The sequence below is a fragment of the Paramisgurnus dabryanus genome, chromosome 14 (assembly GCF_030506205.2).
Source record: "Paramisgurnus dabryanus chromosome 14, PD_genome_1.1, whole genome shotgun sequence".
Lineage (NCBI taxonomy): Eukaryota > Metazoa > Chordata > Actinopteri > Cypriniformes > Cobitidae > Paramisgurnus > Paramisgurnus dabryanus.
Genome location: NC_133350.1, coordinates 7,039,283 through 7,060,006, shown reverse-complemented (window position 1 = coordinate 7,060,006; position 20,724 = coordinate 7,039,283). Strand labels below are relative to the sequence as shown.

Sequence of the window (20,724 nt, the reverse complement as noted above, 5' to 3'; positions counted from 1 at the left end):
GTCCTAGGGGACCCACAGCTCTGCATATTTTGTATGTCTCCCTTAACTGACACACCCAGTTCTGTTCATGGATCTCTCCCTTAATGAGCTGATGATCTGAATCAGGTGTGTTAGATAAGGGAGACATGCAAAATGTGCATAGCTGTGGGTCCCCTAGAACAATATTGATAACCACTGGTTTTATATGACAGTAAAATAACCCATATCATATATTATGTAGTATGTGCCGTTTCTGCATTATACACTAAAAAGACAAAGAGATAGATGAGCGGTTGATATATGTACCCTTATACACAAAGACAGTTCATGCCTGCCTCAAGGCTAAGGAGAGCAAAAAGCTATGTGATGAGAAAAGAGTTTTAAAGCAGTAAAAGTGACTGCAGGGGACACCTTAAAATCCAAACAGGGACCAGAATCATCCAGACCAACACACAGAAATATTAGCACAAACCCATTTCAAGCTAAATATGTAACAAACAGAAAAAACAACATTTGTGTGCTCTAGATAGATAGACTGACAGAATAGTTTGCTATAAAAACTAAACTTTTACTAAGTAAAAGAAAGGTGATTTAGTTCTGAACAAAGGTGCAGCATTATTAGTTTGCAACAAATACACACACACAGCAAGCTACAATAAAGAGACTGAGCAAGCCATACAGACACGTTCATAAATACTTATTTATGCACACATAAAAGCACTGGGTGATGCTACGGCATGCTAGGAAATGCCAGGGCTTTCACCTGTCTTATGCCCTGCCTTGCCCTCTCTTCCTCCTACACACTTTATGCAAACTTTAAACAGTTCAGCAGTGCAGACCAACTCACTTTCCAACAGTCTCTAGTTTTCTCTTGGGCCCTTGTAAACAGCATAATTTTCCTCACATCTAAACAGTAACCAGATTCCAGTGTTCGTCATTTTGACTTTACTTTACATTCATTTGTCTAGGATTATCTGAATAACGTTCATCTTCTCATGTCTACACACCCCTTCCTCAACCAGTGTTTAATTAAGATCATTAATCATTTCTGCTTAATAATCATACTGCTTCTGATCACACCAACAAATACATCAAACTTGTATGAATGAAACAATTAATGTGGAAAAAGTAATTTGCACTGCTTGATGCAGACTTCAAACCGCAAGACGAAGAATTTAAATTTACAAATCAGGCACACAGTGAAATATGCCAAGAGATTTAGCAAAGATGATGGAATGAAGGCATGAAACCTTGTCATTATTAATGAATAGGAAGAATTAGCAGCTAAATAAATTGTGAAATGCAGATATGCGAGATCGGTGTCTAAATGAGGCATTATTATTGGTCGTACGCTGTCCGTGTCAAGAAGCCAAGGATCGGAGAACGTCTCCACTTGGCTTACGGAGTCACTCGGCATTGTGTGTTTGACAAAATAACAAATCTAAAGCCTTAAACCTGAAGGTCAGTTTTAATACAATATCTAAAACCAATTTCCACCTGTTTGTCAGCACCATTTATCACCTTCGTTTAATGCAATTATGTGCCCTACAATAACGCCTCAGCTTACCAGGAGAAAGGAAGAGGGCAGGGGTTGTACGCAGTTTGTGCGGATGGGTTTGGTTTTCAGAGGAGGGCAGATGAGGGTTGAGGGTGCGAGTCTTCTTTTTAGAGAAGTGGGAATTACTTTGGGCAACTCGCGCAACAAGAGAAAGTGTGAGAGCAGGGGTGAGACAGAGAGAGAAAAGCAAAACCTGATAATAGATGCAAAAAAACTGCACACAAGTCAAAACAAAAGCTGCTAGCCCAAATCAGGAGTGAGAGATTGGCTGACCCCTAGGAGGAGGAGGTGTGGGATCTGCATTCACAAGCAGAAATGGGTCGCGAGGAGCGAGAAAATGGAAAGAAACAACTGATAACCTGAAGAAAAATGAACAGCACACACAAACAAAGTAAAAACAAAGAAAGAACTGCTTTGATAAAACTCCTTGCCACCTTTTTTTATTTAAGAAACATGTTTTAAAAAGCCAGTGAACAAAATGCATCTCACGTAAAGTCACAACGTAAAAAAAATTAAAAACTGTATTTTTTTAATATCGTGCACTGAAAAAATCCAAATTCATTAAATGTACTCAATTTTTTGAACTTAAGTGGTTGGAATCAATTTATTTAAGCTACATTTAGCTTAAATCTTTTTATTGGCATTTTTTCAAACAGAGTTACAAAACAAGGGACAACCTGGTATTGTTTCAACATATTTAACAATAAATAAATAAAATCAAAATGTGGTTGAATCAAAATACTTCTTTTTCTCTGATTCAATTATAAAAACAATAATTAAATAAAATAAATAAAAAGAAGAGAAAAAAAGGTGGAAAGTATGCTTCAGAGTTCACAAGTCAAATATAATGCAATAAAATTTGGCTACATATATAAACGAGTATTAAAAAAAAATAGAGAAAAAAAGAGATAATTTATAAACAAATTATTAATAAATGTTCCCCCTTTTTTATGCTTTGTGGTTCTTATTTAAGCTACATTTAAACAAAAAATAAATAAATAAAATAAAAAACTTTTGTTTAAATGTAGCTTAAATAAATTGATTGCAACCATTTACCTTAAATAAATTTCGTAAATTGAATGAATATTTTTAAGTGTGGTATTTTTACTGTTGACTCATCTGTGGGCTTTATTATTTTAAAAAAATGATGTGCCCTCATAATCTTTAATAAAAAAAATGCAAATCTTCTTCCCTTCTCGAAACAATAGCTCTTTACTTCCGTTCACGGGGTATGGCAAGTGTAGGAAAAGTCCAGGAAAAAATTGCAGCAATTAGCAAATAGCAACATGATGATTCATTCAATTTATTTACTGTTTTTAAAGGGGACATTCCATGAAAATCAGACTTTTTCCATGTTCCCTGTAACTTTGTTTTGGTAAGGCTCTCTCTGCAAACATGTGAATAAATAGGTCATGCGGATTTCGCTCCCCGCATGACGTAGGTAAGGGATCTGATTATAATGATACCGCCCCTTCAACTGCGCTATCCAACAATGATGCTACCTCGAGTGCGAGTGACCGAGAAAGAATGACTGACAGCATGACGCGTTTGTATTCCCTCAAACACAAACAGGAGCCTACAATCTTATAACTTGTAGTTTTAATAATATTTCTAAAGATTGAATTAACATTCTAAAGGATTAACCTTAACTTAGTGAAAGAGAGAGAGCGAGTGAGCGAACGAACGAGAGAGAGAGAGCAACGCGACGCGTTCGCTTTCAGTGTTGTTTAATATGTTTCTGTGAAGTTTATATGAATGAACACGAGGATTAATGCACTGCACGAGACAGAGTGAGAGAACAACGCGTATTCACTATCATACACAATAAGTAAATATCTGTTGTTTAATGTTTCTCTATAGTTTCAAATGAATACGAGGAGTTACAAGATAGAGAGTGAGAGACTGACAGAAACGCGAATGTGTTCAATATGTGTACACAATAAACTTAAACATGTCATTTGATCTGTTTCTCTAAAGTTTAAGCATTATACATGTTGTTTTATTACAGATCATTTAAATGTGCTCGTGTGGTTTGGTCAAAAAGTAAACTTCTGAGTGTTTGTGGACGTGTATTTTATTTGTAACATGCTGAAAATCATTGTGCCTGTTTAATACACTTGCAGCAGCATGAGAGCTAAAAGTCTTTATTTTTATGCCACAATGTTCCCCATCTGCTGATAAACATGTATTTAGTATGCATAAAACAGACGACTAACTTTTTAAACTTGTTCAAATATATAATGTTTAACATCGCTCACTACTTCTTTCGTGAGAGAATCTTCCTCGATGCTCTGTCATGTCTACAGCGCGAGCGCTTGAGACTCTGCCCACCTGAGCAGCTCGTTTGGATTTAAAGGGATACACACAAAAACGGTGCATTTTTGCTCAGACCCATAAAGTGCCTATTTTAACATGCCACAATAAATTACCTATATGGTATTTTGAGCTAAAACTTCACATATGTACTCTGGGGACATCAAAGATTTATTTAATATCTTAAAAACGTCTTGTGGAATGTCCCCTTTAAGGGTAAGTGGTTGCAATCAATTTATTTAAGCTACATTCAAACAAAAAAATGAGAAAAGCAAAACAAAACAAAAAACTTTTGTTTAAATGTAGCTTAAATAAATTGATTGCAACCACTTACCTTAAAAAAAATTGAGTAAATTGAATCAATCATTTTTTACTCAAATCTACAAAATAGTAACATTTAAATATGAGGTGTGAACAGTGCTATTAGCCAATAGCAGACCGGTATGTTTTTAAACTGGTCCCTCACTTCTACGACTCCATGGTTTACCTCAAAACCTCACAAATTCCTTGTTCCTGTATAAGTATAGTTGAGATGCTCAAAGAAAAAAATAAAATCTGAAAGCACCAGCTATATCAATGAATCAAACAACACAACAAACTAGTGGCCCCAGTGATGATTTAAAAGGATAATGATGCGGTCTCTCTCTCCATTCTGAAAGAGAGCTTGATGGGCCATGACCAGCAAAACACTGGGCCAGGGCTGGAGGAGAGACCATGGGCAGTCTGTCCCTGGTGGAAACCATAGGCACAGTGTGATTTGTGGAGAGAGTCAGAGCACAGACTCACTGATGCAACACGCACTGCCTTCAGCTTCACCAGCACAGCTAAACATGCTTACTGGAGACAGAACCAAGTGCTCAAACCAGTTCATTCTCCAGAAATACACGGGGACTGGAGGCACTGGAGGACGAATAAAAAAAGACATTCTGCACAGAAGCAACTAGGGCTCAATAACGGGCTATTAGACAAATTGTTACTGACAGCACAAAGGCCTGTGTAATAAGGCCACGGCGTATTAAACCAAATTTGGTTTTCGTCTCTGCCGTTTTGTAATCAAACCAGTTTTGAAAAGAGAGAAAGGCAAACGTGCAGAGAATGAATGGTAACTCAAAACAGTCTATATGTCAGAAAAGTCCTTTAAAGCTGTATGCAAATAATAATTTCTCAGTGTGAGTGATTGTATAATGTGAGGGCGCTCTAAAGGGCTCTGAGCTGAGCTGCGTTCAGTCATATATGTAGCAAGCAGATCTGATTTGTTCCACACCCAATGTAGCTAATGGCCATCATTCAGTACTTAAATCCTATTCATTTTAAACTAGAATGTTGGCAATCAATCAGTATTTAAACTATAAATTGCATAGTCTATTCATAATATTTAGATTAACATTATCTTTCACTAGCTTTCTTTCCAAACAAATACCAGGGGCTAAACTGACAAGAACTAAAATACACAGGGGAAAAGGAAAATGAGGAAGAGAAAGGAAATCAAGCAAAAATGTTAGCAGCACCAAAGAGTGTGGATGTACTTTTTGATGAGTCCTAATTGGTTTAAAGGGCCCAGTAAATCCAGCTTTCGAATAAGCAACAGGCTAAATCAGCTGGTTTCACTCATCAGCAGGCCTGCATGGAATCTGCACCTGCAGTATTTCAAGCAAAGCTAGACGCATTTAGACAGAATTAAAAATGTTCATTTTTTAAAAACTCCTTTGAAAGAGCATTCATTATTTACTTTGAAGTCTTCAACCAAAAATATATAAATACTCTGAGCTCCAATGTGAAAAAGATGGTAAACCATTCTCTTCAAGCATGTAAAAAAATAAAATTTGGCTCCCCTTGTGATGTCAGAAGGGGATAATACCACCCCTTAATCTGCACTATCCAACCACGGCACTGCCATTTAGTGCAGAGATCAACTCATTTGCAGTTAAAATGACAAACCCCTGCAAAGTGGTAATTTTAACATGTTATTTTAAAGGTATTGCAGAGGATTTTCTCTTTCCGGGTGGATCATCAAGACTATTGGTCCTCCTAGTTGTCAATCAGGGGTGTTGCGCAATTGCATTTTTTAAAAAGTGGAGAAGGCCGTTCTTTTCTAAAATTCGACAAAAAATTTCCGCTACACCTTTAAATAATCTATATGGTATTTTGAGCTTCACATAAGTACTGTAAGTGCGTTAATTCTTTGTTGTTTCTTATTGGTTATGCACAGTTACGTGGGCACAGGTGATCACTTCTGTTTGCTTTATTATCTCTTTTGTCGGGTTGATTGTGCATTGGTTGGAGAGGTTGAGTAGCGGGAACAAACTTTCTGTTGACAGTATTAATGCCGGTCTAATAATGTTTTATGTGCTTAAATAAAAACTAAAAGCAAGATAAATCGTCAGCGCTTCTCTGAAGTCAGGATGACCGACAGTGAACGAGTCACAAACCCACTACATAGCCTCTATGTAGGATAGCATCCTCTATTGGATGCCGCAAATACGTACTCTGGGGACACCAAAGATTTATTTGACATCTTAAAAAAGTCTTGTAAAATGTCCCCTTTAACATTACTCTTAATTTTTTCTCTCTGAAAAAAAAAATGGTACAAACGCTCTCAATGGGGTGCACCCCTTTTAAAAGGTCTTAATATTTATCAATTAGGTACAGATGTACTTTGTACCAATATGTACCTTTGAGGTACTAATATGCACTCATAAGGTGTACTTTATAAAAGGGAACCACCCTAGAGACCGCTTTTGTACTTTTCGTATTTCTGGGTATGTATATTCTCTCTCTTAAATTGAAAAAAATAATTGTGAAAGGTTCACATTTACAAAGCCTTTGTGAATATTTAAATATATTGGTGGACAACGAGCTATTTTTTAGTCTAATTCTGCTCCTGGCAATTTTGTTCTCATGGTCACTCTTCTAATGTGTGTCCATAACCCCGTTCCCCTCATATTAAAGCGTTTTGCACATTTTCACTTGTTCAGAGAGAAAACTAACATGCCTTTCAGAAAACATGGTAGATGGAAAGAGGGAATGGAGAGTGGACCAGTACAAAAGAAACATGTCTCGCTCTGAAATAACTTGGAGTATTTCATTTTTTTCATCCTAGGTTTCCAGAGAGAACTGGCAGCCCATTTTATTGGACCCAAGGGAAATTACATGCTTTATATTTCATCTCCCCACACATGTCGGGACAAGAGCACATCTGTCCAGAGTTTCGACACCGGGATAAAAAGGATGGGAGAAAACGAGCAAGAGTGGTGAGAGAGAGAGAGAGAGAGACAGAGAGAGAGAGAGAGAGAGAGAGAGAGATACAGAAGATGCTAATCGTTTCACTGAGGTCACTGCGGTGATTTTTATGCGACATCACTAGCTATGTTTCTAAGTTAAATTAGTTTCTAAGTTAAATTAGAAAGCTGCTTACATATGCAACATTTCAAGCAACCATAGGCATACTTCTGACTCAAAGGCAGATTCAACCAATACTGAAAATGTAACTGTGAACTGCATGCAACCTAAACAGTAGCCTCATCCTTTTACGTCAAGCCCACGGACCATTGGCTGAACGTCTGATGCATACGGCATACTAATGTAAACACTTTAGCAGCTTCGAAGTCTTCAACTGATTGGTTGAATTATACAAAAATTCCAGGACACGTGTGTTGCTTTCTTTAACTGTCCGCCTGGAAACAACACAAATCCGTCTGATTGAAGTATGCAAGGTTCACAGCAAAAGGCACGAAGGTCCAAACTCGGTTGTGGAGGGCCGGTGCCCTGCAAAGTTTAGCTGAAACTTCCCTCAACACACCTGCCTGAAAGTTTAGCTGGATCAGGAGTGTTTGATTACGTTTGGAGCAAAACTCTGCAGAAACACCGGCCCTCCAGGAGCACCCCTGGAATAAAGTATTAAAAGACGTTCAAGAGTTTTGCTTGAACCTAAAATAAATATTTGTACATGTCTGCACACTAAATGAAGGTTCCATACGGGTGTATAATTGTAAAGACATCTCCACACCCCTAAACATGATGCAGCTCAATGTGTGATTCTCACGAAATCCAGATTAAGAAGGTGTCCAGCATAAGAATTTTTTAAAAGCTCTTGAAGCAATTTTTTTTGCACATATAAGATTAAGGTCTGAACTGACTATAACCATTATTTTTTGAGGATTTAAAAATATTTCCTGTAGAATAATTTACTTTTTTAGATTATCCTTATCAAAAATTATCATTACCGCAACATGATATTACATTAAATATATGCATTTACAAACTCATGTTTCGGTAATGAGAACTAAAAAGTTGTCTAGTTATTATGACAAACAAAATTTCAACTTTTATCTGGAGAAAAAAAAATCTGCTTAACTGGTAGCCATCTTGAGTGTCACAGTCAATTATGTCCCTTCCAACCATTTTTTTGAAAATGTTAGTTCCTTGAGGGCTTAAACAATGATTGAAAATTGTTGCGGAGGATGAGAAAATTGGTCTTGGACACATTTATATTCCTTATTATTGTCTCTACATTTACCAATGACCACCAAATACCACATGTTTCTTTACTGTAAATGTTTATAGTATAACATGCACTGAAGCTTTTTATTTTTTAGATTTTTTAATTATAAATATTTCCATGTCAAAGAGCCCAAATCCAGTCATGGACACGTTGCGGTCATGAAAATTTTCCCCTTAAATGTGGAAAAAAACAACAAAATGAGTTTGTATGATGTCATTTGAAATCAAGTGCAAAAAAGATAATGAAGAGATGTTTGTAACTGTATGCTTCTTATTTTAATACTCTTACTTTGCATTTACTATTTTTAATAAAATGTTTCATGACACCTCATAAGTCTAATTTGCGAGAATCACCCATATGGACTCTTGGGTGGCCCTTGCTCATTCATGCAGCCATGGTTCCCAGACCCTAAACAGTTACGGCAATCCCACAATACATTGTGCAGAATTTATGATTCATTCCTTCACAATGGTTGAAAAGTCAAAAGAAATGTAAACATTTTCATACTTAATATAATATGAAAAATATCCCTAAAGTCAGATCTTTTTTAGATATTTTTCTAAATATAACAACAGAAAGCAAGGCGATGCACTTATCATACTGTAAAAAGTAGCAGTGGAAAAGATCATCATCCTTCGCTATGTCCTTGTTTCGGTCATCCCACTCGATATTTAACACACTTCACAGTCGGTGGAGTGTGATGAGGCTTACGAAATCAGAAAAGGTGTCTTCTCAAAAGCATTTAGCATTTCATGTGATGCGAGGATGAACTTGTGAACTGATACTAAGTAGGAGGGAAATAGGAGGGGTAAAAATCAATGTCAGTCACAATGGGAAACGCGGTAATGGAAACATCGCTCACTCGTCCAATCAGATGTCTCGCCTGAGCAGAAAAGAAAGTGTGTGCATAAATTACGCCCCCTACATATCCCTGGTGTGCATGCCCTATGCACACGCACCATGATCTCTCGTTCTTCTCATCCATGGTATTGAGAACAGGGTAAGAAAATGACAGTGGAAATCAAACACCAGCCAAGCAAGAGGTCTGCCACATACACAAAACACTGTTTATCAAGCTCATTACCAACTACACACAGACATCAAACATCTGCCACTGCAGAACTGTCACCATATAAACATAGTGACAACAAAATGTGTATGTGAACTGAAATGTGAACTAAACTATCGTGAACTACAGTGTAATGTAATACATGAAGAACATTCATCAAAGTGCCATTACCCTTAATTTTAAATCACAATGATTGATGTCTTTAATCAATCACTAAACAAAATCTCAGGTATATCAGCTGTGCAAACAATGATAAAACTAATTAAAAACAACCCAATTGTGTGAGGTTTTTTTTAAATGTTACTGAGGCAGCAGAAAATTGTGTGAATTCCCACGAGTACAATATCCTGCTACCTTGACATGAAGGACCTCATGCATCAGCTAATAAAACAAACATTGGCAGGTACAATCTTTGTGAGCGCAAGTTAAATGCAATTTGGCGCTGATGAGATAAAAAGGCATTTTCATGTCTCAGATTTTAATGTTTGTAATTTAAGGGAGGTAGTGGAAGCTTAAAGTGAAATGCTTTAATGTCTTTAGGTCTTTAAAAAGATGCCACTAGGTTTACCACACAAATAATCAATCATTTACTGCAAGGGATGCACCAAAATAGAATTTGTGGCTATAGCAATACATACTGTATATTTCCATGGATGGGTACTGGAATTAAGACCATCATTATTTACTGCCCAAAATTTAAAATGGGAAAGAATTCCAACCCTTATCTAATGTTGAACCACTTAATTAGCCACTATAGAAGAAGAAAAAGAAAAGCCAAAGCAGGGGATAAACGGCACGATTTTTGCCATCCTAGAAGATCATTACCACACTGTGCAACATGGAGCACTTAAACTTGGGAACGACAAGCATGGCTGTTTCTCAATTCCAAGAACGCAAAGAACGGACTTGCGTCCTCGTGGAGATCAAACTTGCCGGGCGACCTCGGAAGAACGAACTCAGAAGGTCGCGAGAACACAGAATGCACTTGAACAGAATTGAAATGTGTGCGATCTTCCTGTTGGTCACCTGACCATTGTTTTGCCGCAATGACTTCACTGTAAAAAAATTCCGTAGAAATTGCAATGTTATTGCAGCTGGGTTGCCGGTAATTTACCGTAGATTTAAATTTATGTTATTTACTGGCAAGAGTTTGTTCAAAGTTAAATAAATTTTAAATATTAACAAGTCTTTATCTTTACAGAATAAAACTATACAATAACAGCCTCATGCAAAGCATTCTGGGAACCAGAAATCATCATCAACCTTTTTCTGTTTTTTCCTTCAGATTTTGTTTCCCAGAATGTTTTGCTTGATGCTGTTTTTTTTAGTTTTACTCTGTAAAGACAAAGACTTGTAAATGTTTAATGTTCATTTAACTTTGAACAAAATGTTGCCAATAACAAACATACATTTAAATCTACGGTAAATTACCGGCAACCCAGCTGCAATTTCTACGGAATTTTTTTACAGTGTTCTGTTCAAGTCTGCACTCGATGCATCCTCGATATCAAGAACACTTCCGGGTATTTTCATGCGTCCTCTGAACTTGCGTTCTTTGCGAATTGGAATGAACTTCGACTGTTAATGATGACGTAGAGCGAGGACACGAGAACGCAAGATCGCTGAAGAAAGCATATTGAGAAACGGCCCATGTACCTGTACAATGATGACACCTACTGAATCGTAGGTTGTGACGGCTACAACACACGTTAGCACAACGTCATCACCATGCACTACTGGTAAACAAATTACCAAATTTTGTAGGCCAGGGGACTTCAACTACCATATTTTCCGGACTATAAGTCGCACTTGTTTTCATAGTTTTGCTGGTCCTGCGACTTACAGTCAGATGCAAACTATGTGTCAAAATTAATTTATACTGACTTACATAAACCAAGAGAAAACATAACTGTCTACTTATACTCCGGAGCGACTTATAGTCCGCAAAATACGGTACTCTTCTTTGGGGGCCAGATTTTGAAATTGTAAATATGATGCGGGTCATACATCTATTTTTTACCTTTTATATATTTTTTTACTTATACTTTATAATTGACTTACCTGTAATCAATCGTTATTAAAGTATTCAAGTGTTACTGATCAAGCAAAACAAAAAAGGATTAATCATTTTCAACTTGCACACATGGTTTGATTTGAACACACTGAAATACATCACTTCCGGTTGGCGTGTCACATGTGGTGTAGTCACACAAGTTTATCTTTAATGCATCCAAAGCTCAAATTGGATTGGACAATTACGCACACACAGATGGTTGGCACCCCACGCAGCCCCTTTACGACTCTCTTTCCGTCTTTTCGGCCTCCATTTGTCATGTACAGTGTAAAGGTAAAAGTAACAACACTGATTTTAAATCAGACAAAGCAGACCGGCGGGCCGGATAAAGATGAATGAAGGGCCGCACTTGGCCCAAGGCCGTCAGTTGGCTAGCCCTGTTGTAGGCTATCTTTTGTCGCAAGACTAGGAAAATATCTCTTTGAACCTCCAATTAAGAGCCACGATCACAGAAATCGCAACGATTGTTTTACGATGGCAATCTTTCATGCAGTGTATCCCGGGCTTAACACAAAAAAGTAGAATCACTCCCAGTGTGGGCCAATATCAGCCTTGACTGCATGTGAATATCAACTTTCAGACGTTCCAACAGGGAACTGCTAAGAGGGACCTGCGGGAATCCTAGTTATGATAAAATACCATATGCTCATTTACGTTAGGGAATACCAGTGGCCTTTTCTCTCCCTCTCAATTCTCATTGGAAAGCATTGAAGATAAAAGATCACTGTAATGAGGCTACACGGATCAGTCATGTTTTCTATTTAAATGATTACTCTCCACTTTTTCTTCCCACTGTGAAATAGCCCATCAAGGTCCTCTCGACCTTAGAAACAGGCTAATCTACTCTTAATGAGCAGAACTCTACATCTTTGCATTTCGTAAAGTAATTAGCATTTAGTCAAACTCTAAACTAGCACTGTTTGTTTGTTTAAAGAAATTTTAGCGACAAACCACTTCATATTGATTGAAAAATAAGTCTTTGTTGTGAGAATAAAACCCAAGGAAACAAACGCCCATATAGTCCGTACACAGTGGGCTTTCATCATTCCAGCCAAAGGAAATAAAAAAAGCTTTGTATCATACTGTAGCCAGACAATGGCAAAAAAAAAGAATTTAAAAAGATTGAATTGTTTGGAGAAGTTTTTAACCTTGCACAGGAACAAATGATAAGACGGCAGGTGTGAGTAATGTTCAGGCCACACACTAGCATGCAAGGTCAGCCATTGCTCTCCGATTGTGGATCATTCTGCCTTCGACGTACACAACCATAATGAACAGCTGCATGTGCCAGAACGACATTCGGGGTGCTAATAGAAATCATGACATTTCATGAATTATGCCAATAAAGAATGCAGTGCTGATGAAAACAGTTTAACACAGACAGTCCTTCTTGAGCGCGTTTGTCCTATCCGTTCCCGCTCTCGTCTTCATCATCTGAAATGAGGTTTATTTTGGCGTCCATAGACTTCGAAATTGGACACACTGCTCAATGCAGTCTGTCAAATTAACTTTAACTGGCTGTAATAACTTTATCTGCACGTACACACTGGCTTCTCTAACCCACTAATCTATTGGATATTTCAGATTGAAAATTAGGAAAATGTTTCAGATGAAAAGGACACTGGACAAAATGAGCGTCACACAGCAAGGCACTCAAGGTGCTTGTAAGGTCAATTTCTCAACAGAACAAGACAATGTTGTCATATGAGCTGTAGAGATATATTTGAAAAGACAGAAAGTAAGAAAGTAAGAGAGTAGACTTTTGGTTTAGTCACTTATATGAGATGAGCGGGTGTAAATGTATTCTGACAGTTTTCTGAAAAATCAATAAAACGTTCAGTCTGTGAAAAACACAATAATAAAACATAACAAAACAAGATAACAGAATGAAAAAGAAAAAATTAGCCAAGGACAAAAGAATGTCGTCGGCAGTCACAATACAATGCAAATAAAGCATGCATTTCCTTTAATAATCAATCCTTTTTCTTCTTTTATTGTACAACTTCAACCATCCAAACACTATACGTGAACTGCTTTTTAAAAATATAACGCTGTTAAGAAAAAGAAAAGACTAAAAAACTATTCAAAAATTGTTTATCAACTTTTGCCTCCTGTTGAGGCCTCTGTCATGTTTGCAGTACAAACGCAGGCAAACAGCAGGTGAGTTCATCACAAGCGGCATCAAACAATTAAGAGGTGGGAGGAAAAACCCGGGGCAACGCGGCAATCCCTAATACATATTAATGAATGTCAGCGTGCAACGCTGCTCTAGCCTCAAATCACAGAGCATGGGGCCGAGTTACATAACATCGGGCAAATGTCAAAGGTCAGACCTAGTGGGTGGCAGGGTTGGACTCAGTAGATGATTGTGTGTGTTTGTGTATTCAGTAAGTTTGCAAAGCAATGCAAACTGGCTTCTAAAGTTGAACCAATGGGTAAGAGTTTACCATTCCAGCCTGTGTTTTGTATGTGGACAATACCTGACTGGATTGCTGGTGAGAGATACTCGGAGTGAATCCAGGCAGGCAAAAAGTCTCTCATCGGTGGCTCCGCTTTTCAGCTCACTCAGAAACTCTTGAGGAGAGATCTGACTGCTGCTTCTCAGGCTACCCTGTCATAGAAAAAAAATTTGATTAAGAAAAACATTAGAGAACATTAAAAGAATTCAACATCACAATTACAAGATGATTTCATCAGTTTATAAAAATCATGCCATGTTAATTGAAAATGTGCCTTGCATAAAAATATTCACTTTATTGTGTGCTGTTCTACAAACTTATTTCAGAATTGGAAAGGCTATTGTTTATGAAGCAGCATGCATCTGCAAATAGATGTGCAACAACTCAAATAATATGGCTGAGGCGCGACAAATGGGAGATTACAAGCTGCTAATATTCACAAACAAAAAGTACCTCCTGCTTAATCGATTAATGTATAGCAAAATTCATACTAGAATACAAAATGACAATTAAACAAGAAAAACAATACCCTTTCTGTGAAATACATAAGTCTAAGAAATACATAAATTATAAGATTAAGGGCATCAAAGTTTGATTTCAATCCTATTCTCAAATTCTAATCTTATTTTTTTCTCACTTTTATATTGTTTTCTCATTTCTATATAAAGCACTTTGAATGACCTCAGTGTATGAAATGTGCTTTACAAATAAACTTGCCTTGCCATTGATTTTAATCTTTGACATGACCTAACTCCGTCAATATTAAAGATATCAAGGTCATATTTTCACAGAATGCTCTTTACATTATAGCCCCATTCCAAAAAGCACGTTTGCCACAGGAAAAATATCTGTAAAATTGGTAGACAAGCTTCTGTGTGAACGCAAACACGTCCTGTAAATGTTCTGGGATCACTCTCAGAAAGAGGTCCTAGTAACATTCCCATAACATTCCCGTAAAGCCCTCTGTGTGAACAAGACGCAGAAAAAAATGCCGTAAGCTGCGTGCGGTAGTGAAGATGTGCGTGTTCACAACAATGAAGTTATGGTTCAGCTTTTTAAAAAGAGGGATTTACATGCAGATTAACTTTCACGATGAGAAATGTCTGCAAACTGGACTGAAGCAGAGATCAGGGAGCTCTTCAAATATCCACTCTGAATAGGGCTGGGGTAAACGTCTATTTATTAAATGTTTAATCGTGTGACAATTTTTTCGATTAGTCGACTAATCTAATGACTAATTGGACGATTAATCTAATGATTAGTTTCTGTTGCCTGATTAATAAAAACCATAATGTATCTCAAATAAATGCCAAAAATATTCTTCATAATATACTTTAAAGGTTGTATCAGCATTTTCAGGCCAGGGGGCGGCCAAAGCTACTTTAGGGGGTCCATAATCCAGGAAAGAAAACGATGTGTGACCATGTATCAAGAAAGCATGAATGAATGCATTATTAGATGTAAACATAATACGGGTGAATTTTAAACATTTCTACTGTATTTCTGTTAAAGGGATTCACCCAAAAATGCTCATCATTTACTCACAATTATGTTGTTCTAAACCTGTATAAGTTTATTGGGCCTGAAATTTAATGTTTTGGTCTCACACGTGCGTGTGGCGAGCTGTGTCGAAGCGTCGGCGCAAAAATATGACATTGACGGAATTTTGACATTTGTCACTACAGGTCTGAAGCTGAGATTATTCACCAGCATACTAGAACAGCGTGTCACACGCTCCTTTATAGTCTTATCATAAACAAAAATGCACGCGAGTGGTTTCTAGAGAGAGAAATAATGGATAATAAGCAAATGTCAGACTTTGCTAAGAAAAAAAAACAAGTGCAGGACTTTAAACACATCATGTGTCTTTACGGGATATTTACGGCATCTGTGTGATTCAGCATAGATTCCGGAAAATCAATGGCAGTGTGAATGAACCAAAAATCAAACGATTGCGGACATTTCCCGGATGCATTTTCCATGTTTTTTCTGTAATGTCTGTATTAAAAGGGCTTATGTATGATTTTATTTAGAAAACAGTAAATCAAACTTTGGTAAAACTAAAAAATGACTTTATCTGGGTTTTCACAGGCAGAGGGTCACATTAATTACTTAATTCTAAAAAAAAGTCACAATGTTATTCAATTGTAAATGTCATATATTTATGCATATTTATTTAACACACAGTACACTACAGATCAAACAAACACTGATATGAATTCTCCAATTCTTAGGCCTGTAGACAGTTTATGAAGCATGCATGTATTTTTAAGCATTATGCTAATAATACATTTTCACCCTTCCAATTTGATAATGTTTGGGGTTCTCCACCAGACACAACGTGTTAATGTGTGTTATCCTTCATATTATTTCACCCAGGGATCAAATACTCTGACCCTCTTTCCTCTATTGCTTAAAGTGCATAATGTGGTCCTACAAGATCAATCTCAATCCAAAGAATGACCACATTTGTTTATTACACAGAGATATAAACTGCGCCTTTTAGGGTGTTTTTCCACACAGAGAGAAAAGCAGTACAAATGTATTTTAGACCTCAGGGAAACAGTGTTGGCTGCTTTGAACGTGCAACCAACAGGACCTACCCATGCAAAAGATGAGAGGACTTCAGAAGAGTCAAAAAGAGAGGAAGGTCAAAAAGAAAGCTCCTGGATGTTTTAAAGAGAAATGCTTTATTTCAGGCCTGTAGCACTAAACACAACCTGCAAGTGATGACCCACAGTACATGCATTTAGTTGTGGTTGCACAATTCACTTAGTAGTTACACATTTGCTTAGTAAATAATTCAGCTTTTCTTTTGATTACCTCCTCTAAACATGATGTTTGTTATATATATTTCCCCAGCAAGCAATAGCTGATTTTCCTCCATCAGACTGGTGGACTCTGAGCCTGGGTGAGCTTAGTGTGACTGCAAAATTTACCAGCCCAGATTTTGCTAGATTTGCTAGATATCAATGATTTTTCATCAAGCTGGTGAAATATCTGAAGTGACAAGGAAAAATAACATCTGGTCTAGGGATGTTCGTTTCAGTTAATTTTCCCGACCGACAACCGCAGCTTGAAAACCGAACATTAACTTGTACGATTTTAATATTAAATTGTCATTGAGTAAAAATAAAGTTAACAATTTTCTGTGACCCGGTAAAAACGATATAAATATGTTAATTCTTTTAAAGGGACACTACACTTTTTTTGAAAATATGCTCATTTTTCAGCTCCCCTAGAGTGAAACATTTGATTTTTAACGTTTTGAAATCCATTCAGATGATCTCAGGGTCTTGCAGTACCACTTTTAGCATAGCTTAGCATAATCCATTGAATCTGATTAGACCATTAGCATCACGCTCAAAAATTCCCAGAGTTCCAATATTTCTCCTATTTAAAACTTGACTCTTCTGTAGTTATATTGTGTATTAAGGCCGAGTGAAAATTAAAATTTTTGATTTTCTAGGCAGATATGGCTAGGAACTATACTCTCATTCTGGCATAATAATCAAGGACTTTGCTGCTGTAACTTGGCGCCAGCAAGCGCAATGATATTACGCCATGGCCGAAAATAGTCCCCTTGATTACTTTCAACAGCAGGGGACTATTTTGGACCAGGACTCATACAGTATCAAATTTTCACACAAGATTACATTATCAATGAGAACGCAATCAGTCCAGATGATTAATATCCAAAGGCGGATTGTTTCTTTTTCATCTACCACAGTGGCCATTTCTAATGCTGCATTTACACCAACCGCGGTAAGGGCGTGAAGCGCGAGTGATTTCAATGTTAAGTCAATGTGAAGACGCGTTGACGCGCGTCAGGAGGTCCCGCGGCGCGGAAGAGGCGTTCGGCGCGGCGCGGAAGACGTGTTTCCGCCTCTTTCGCGCGTGAAGCTCGGGCGAAAGGCGCGAATTGAGCGTTGTGCGCGGTACGCGCGGTAAGCGCGAATGGTGCTTTTTGTGCATCTTGCGGTTCACGCGAATTTGCGGCTGACGCCCGAGTTGAAAAATTTGAACTTTGGCGGAATTTCGCGCCGCGTTAACCAATCAGGAGCCTGCTTGCTGCTGTGGTGGCAGCCCCGCCCGGAGTCACTCACTCAAGCAGTCACTCGAAGCTATATGACACAAGTTGTTATTTCTATAGTGGAGACAGGAATAAAAAGGACCTCGCTTGGAAGAGTGTCAGTAAGGACTTTGGGCAACTTGGTAAGTTGTAATACACGCTTCACTTTTGAGTCACGTGACGTTTATCTACCCGCGCCGTTTATTTTTCCCCATAGTAAGGTTACCCAATACAAAACTGGTAACTCTCTTGATAAATGCACAAGTAACATCAGTCATCTTGCAAACAGACACTCGCACAGCAGTTGCCCCTCCCACAAGAAGCGGATTTTGCTTCGGACGCGCGTCAAGTGCTTGCTTTTTCCGCGCGTCTACTCCGCTCTACACGCGCGAATGCATCCAAATTGTTCAAGCGGCAAACCACGCGCGGTAGACGCGATTTTGACGCCCAAACCGCGTTTGGTGTAAACTCAGCATAAGGAAAGACACATTTCACAAAGTCTTGCTGCTTCTTTTTCTGTTTGTGCAAAAAGACAGATATTTATGGTCATTTACAAATTAAGGATAAAAAATTGACAAAATGTCTGTAGGCACGTGTCAACACACATCGTGCATGAACAAATATTTTTTCTTTAAACTAATAGTATTAACCTGTCATAAATTCTAACCCTCAATATGAACATCCCTAATCTGGTCAGTACTTGTCAATTGCCAAGGCTATTGAACGGTTTCCTCAAATGAAGCAGTTAACACAAATATTAGCCAATTTGGTCAAGTAAAACAGTAAGCTAAATATATCAAGCTAACAGAACAACTCAACAAAGAAAATTTCTAACGCTCTTTGATCTGTAAATAAGATATTTGGCTTTGCTAAGGTTACACAGGTTTTCACTGTGAACTAAAAAGTAACAGTTTTACTGTAAAAAAACAAAAATTCAGAGTGATGGAGGAAAAGTACTAATTGTGGAGACTTCTAGCCAAGACAAACACTGCCAGCGGGAAACAGACACGGTCAGCAGCACCGGACCATTACACCGCAGGATCGGCCCTTTCCATCCTTACCCATGGTGCCCAGGGCCTGTGGGCTGCTGCCCTGGCTGTCCCCTCCACGGGAGACTGAAGTCTTAATCATCACATACAAGAAGTTCAGCTGTTCCCACTAAAAGACTCTCCATCATCTCTTGTTCTTTTTCTCCAACTACCGTTCTCTTTTCTACTTTGTCCTTTATCACCATGGTGACTGTTTTTGTGACTTTAGGGAAATAAATATTGGCTTTTTGCATTCTCTTTCACAAAATAATGACAACACATAATGGATAATGCACTTGTGAAATATAGATCAAATGTGATATAAGGACGGCGTGACCTTTCTCTGTACTAAAAATCAAAGATGGACGAAGCCAAAGAACTTAGATTGACAAAGTGCTTCCCGGCCATATTCGCTCGAAAAATTACGTCTGAGAATATTTTCATGCTTAAAAGTCTACTCTGTGACCTCCTCATTACTCGACTCACCAAACCAAAAATTGTGTTGGTCAATCATGCATCACAACATTGTTTGAAATAATAAAAATGGCACGTTAATGTTAAATTGTTGTTAATAGAAACTGCATTGTTTCATGTTTCCCCAATTTGTGCAGCCATACAACTTTAATTATAAACACACATTTTAACATACCTTTGTAGCATCGCACACTGTTGAATTTGTGACTGAAAGTACCACAACTTGATAAAAGTAATATAAAATCCCATAGACAACAAATGATAAAAGTGGTGGATAAAGGGAACTCACTCTGGATCAAGTGTACTCTTTCAAACCCGTATTATCCAAAAGATTCTTGACACATGAATATGGCTCAAAGCATCAACATCAAACTACAAAAGTCTCACATTAAGCAGCCTCGTGGTCTCAGAGCAGAAGCTCCAATCACCTGGTGGCGTCTTGTGTCAGGAATCACAGGAGCAAAAGTAAACATCCTGAAGCATGCCCTGGGTCATGGATCGACCTGTCTGCTTAATGCTGAGCCCTTCGAGCCTGACAACAGGCCAATTAGATCAACCCTGTGCAAGTTATGACATTAATAAACCATGAAGCCTAGTTTCCTTTGGTAATTGTAGCTATCACTCCCCTTAAGGTAGTGCGAACCAGATTCTCATTAGTTACCGTGTCATTTGGCGGACCGGTTTGTACAAAGTGATTTACAGTATACTAATTAAGGGGACGGTCCCTCAGAAGCAACAAGGGTTAAGTGCCATAATCAAGGGCAGAGATATGATAACAGCAGGAGTAACAGCAGTAAATTTGCAGTTTCTAGATCTGTACTGGGATCAAACTGGCAACTTCTTATTAACAGCCCAAATCTGTATCCATTGAGCTGCAACCACCACCCTAATCTTATTTAGGCTAGTGATTCCTAACATGCTCCTGTTTAGCTCCATAGAAGAGCATTGCCCAAAAGGTCATGGGTTTGAATCCAGTGAACACACATTAGGGCTGCACGATGTGAGGAAAAGTTGCGATGTGCGGTGACATTGTTTAATGTTGCGATGACGATGTGAGTTGCGATAAATATTTTATATTTTTTCCTGTTTTAGAGGCCATTCACATGTCGTGCCTAAAAACGCGTGGGAAACGCTAGACACGTAGGTTATTGTCACATAATCTGCACGCTGCGCTTGTGTCATTCTGAAAAGTTCAAA

The 20,724-nt window shown here is 37.9% G+C and overlaps 1 protein-coding gene across 1 annotated transcript in view; it reads right to left on the bottom strand.

Moving 5' to 3' along the window:
• Positions 1-20,724, bottom strand: part of diaph3 (diaphanous-related formin 3) — a 414,251-nt gene that overhangs the window by 321,549 nt on the left and 71,978 nt on the right. The window contains exon 5 of the mRNA XM_073811820.1: positions 13,975-14,105. Within this exon, the coding sequence (XP_073667921.1) occupies positions 13,975-14,105 (131 nt within the window). The remainder of the gene's footprint in view (positions 1-13,974; positions 14,106-20,724) is intronic.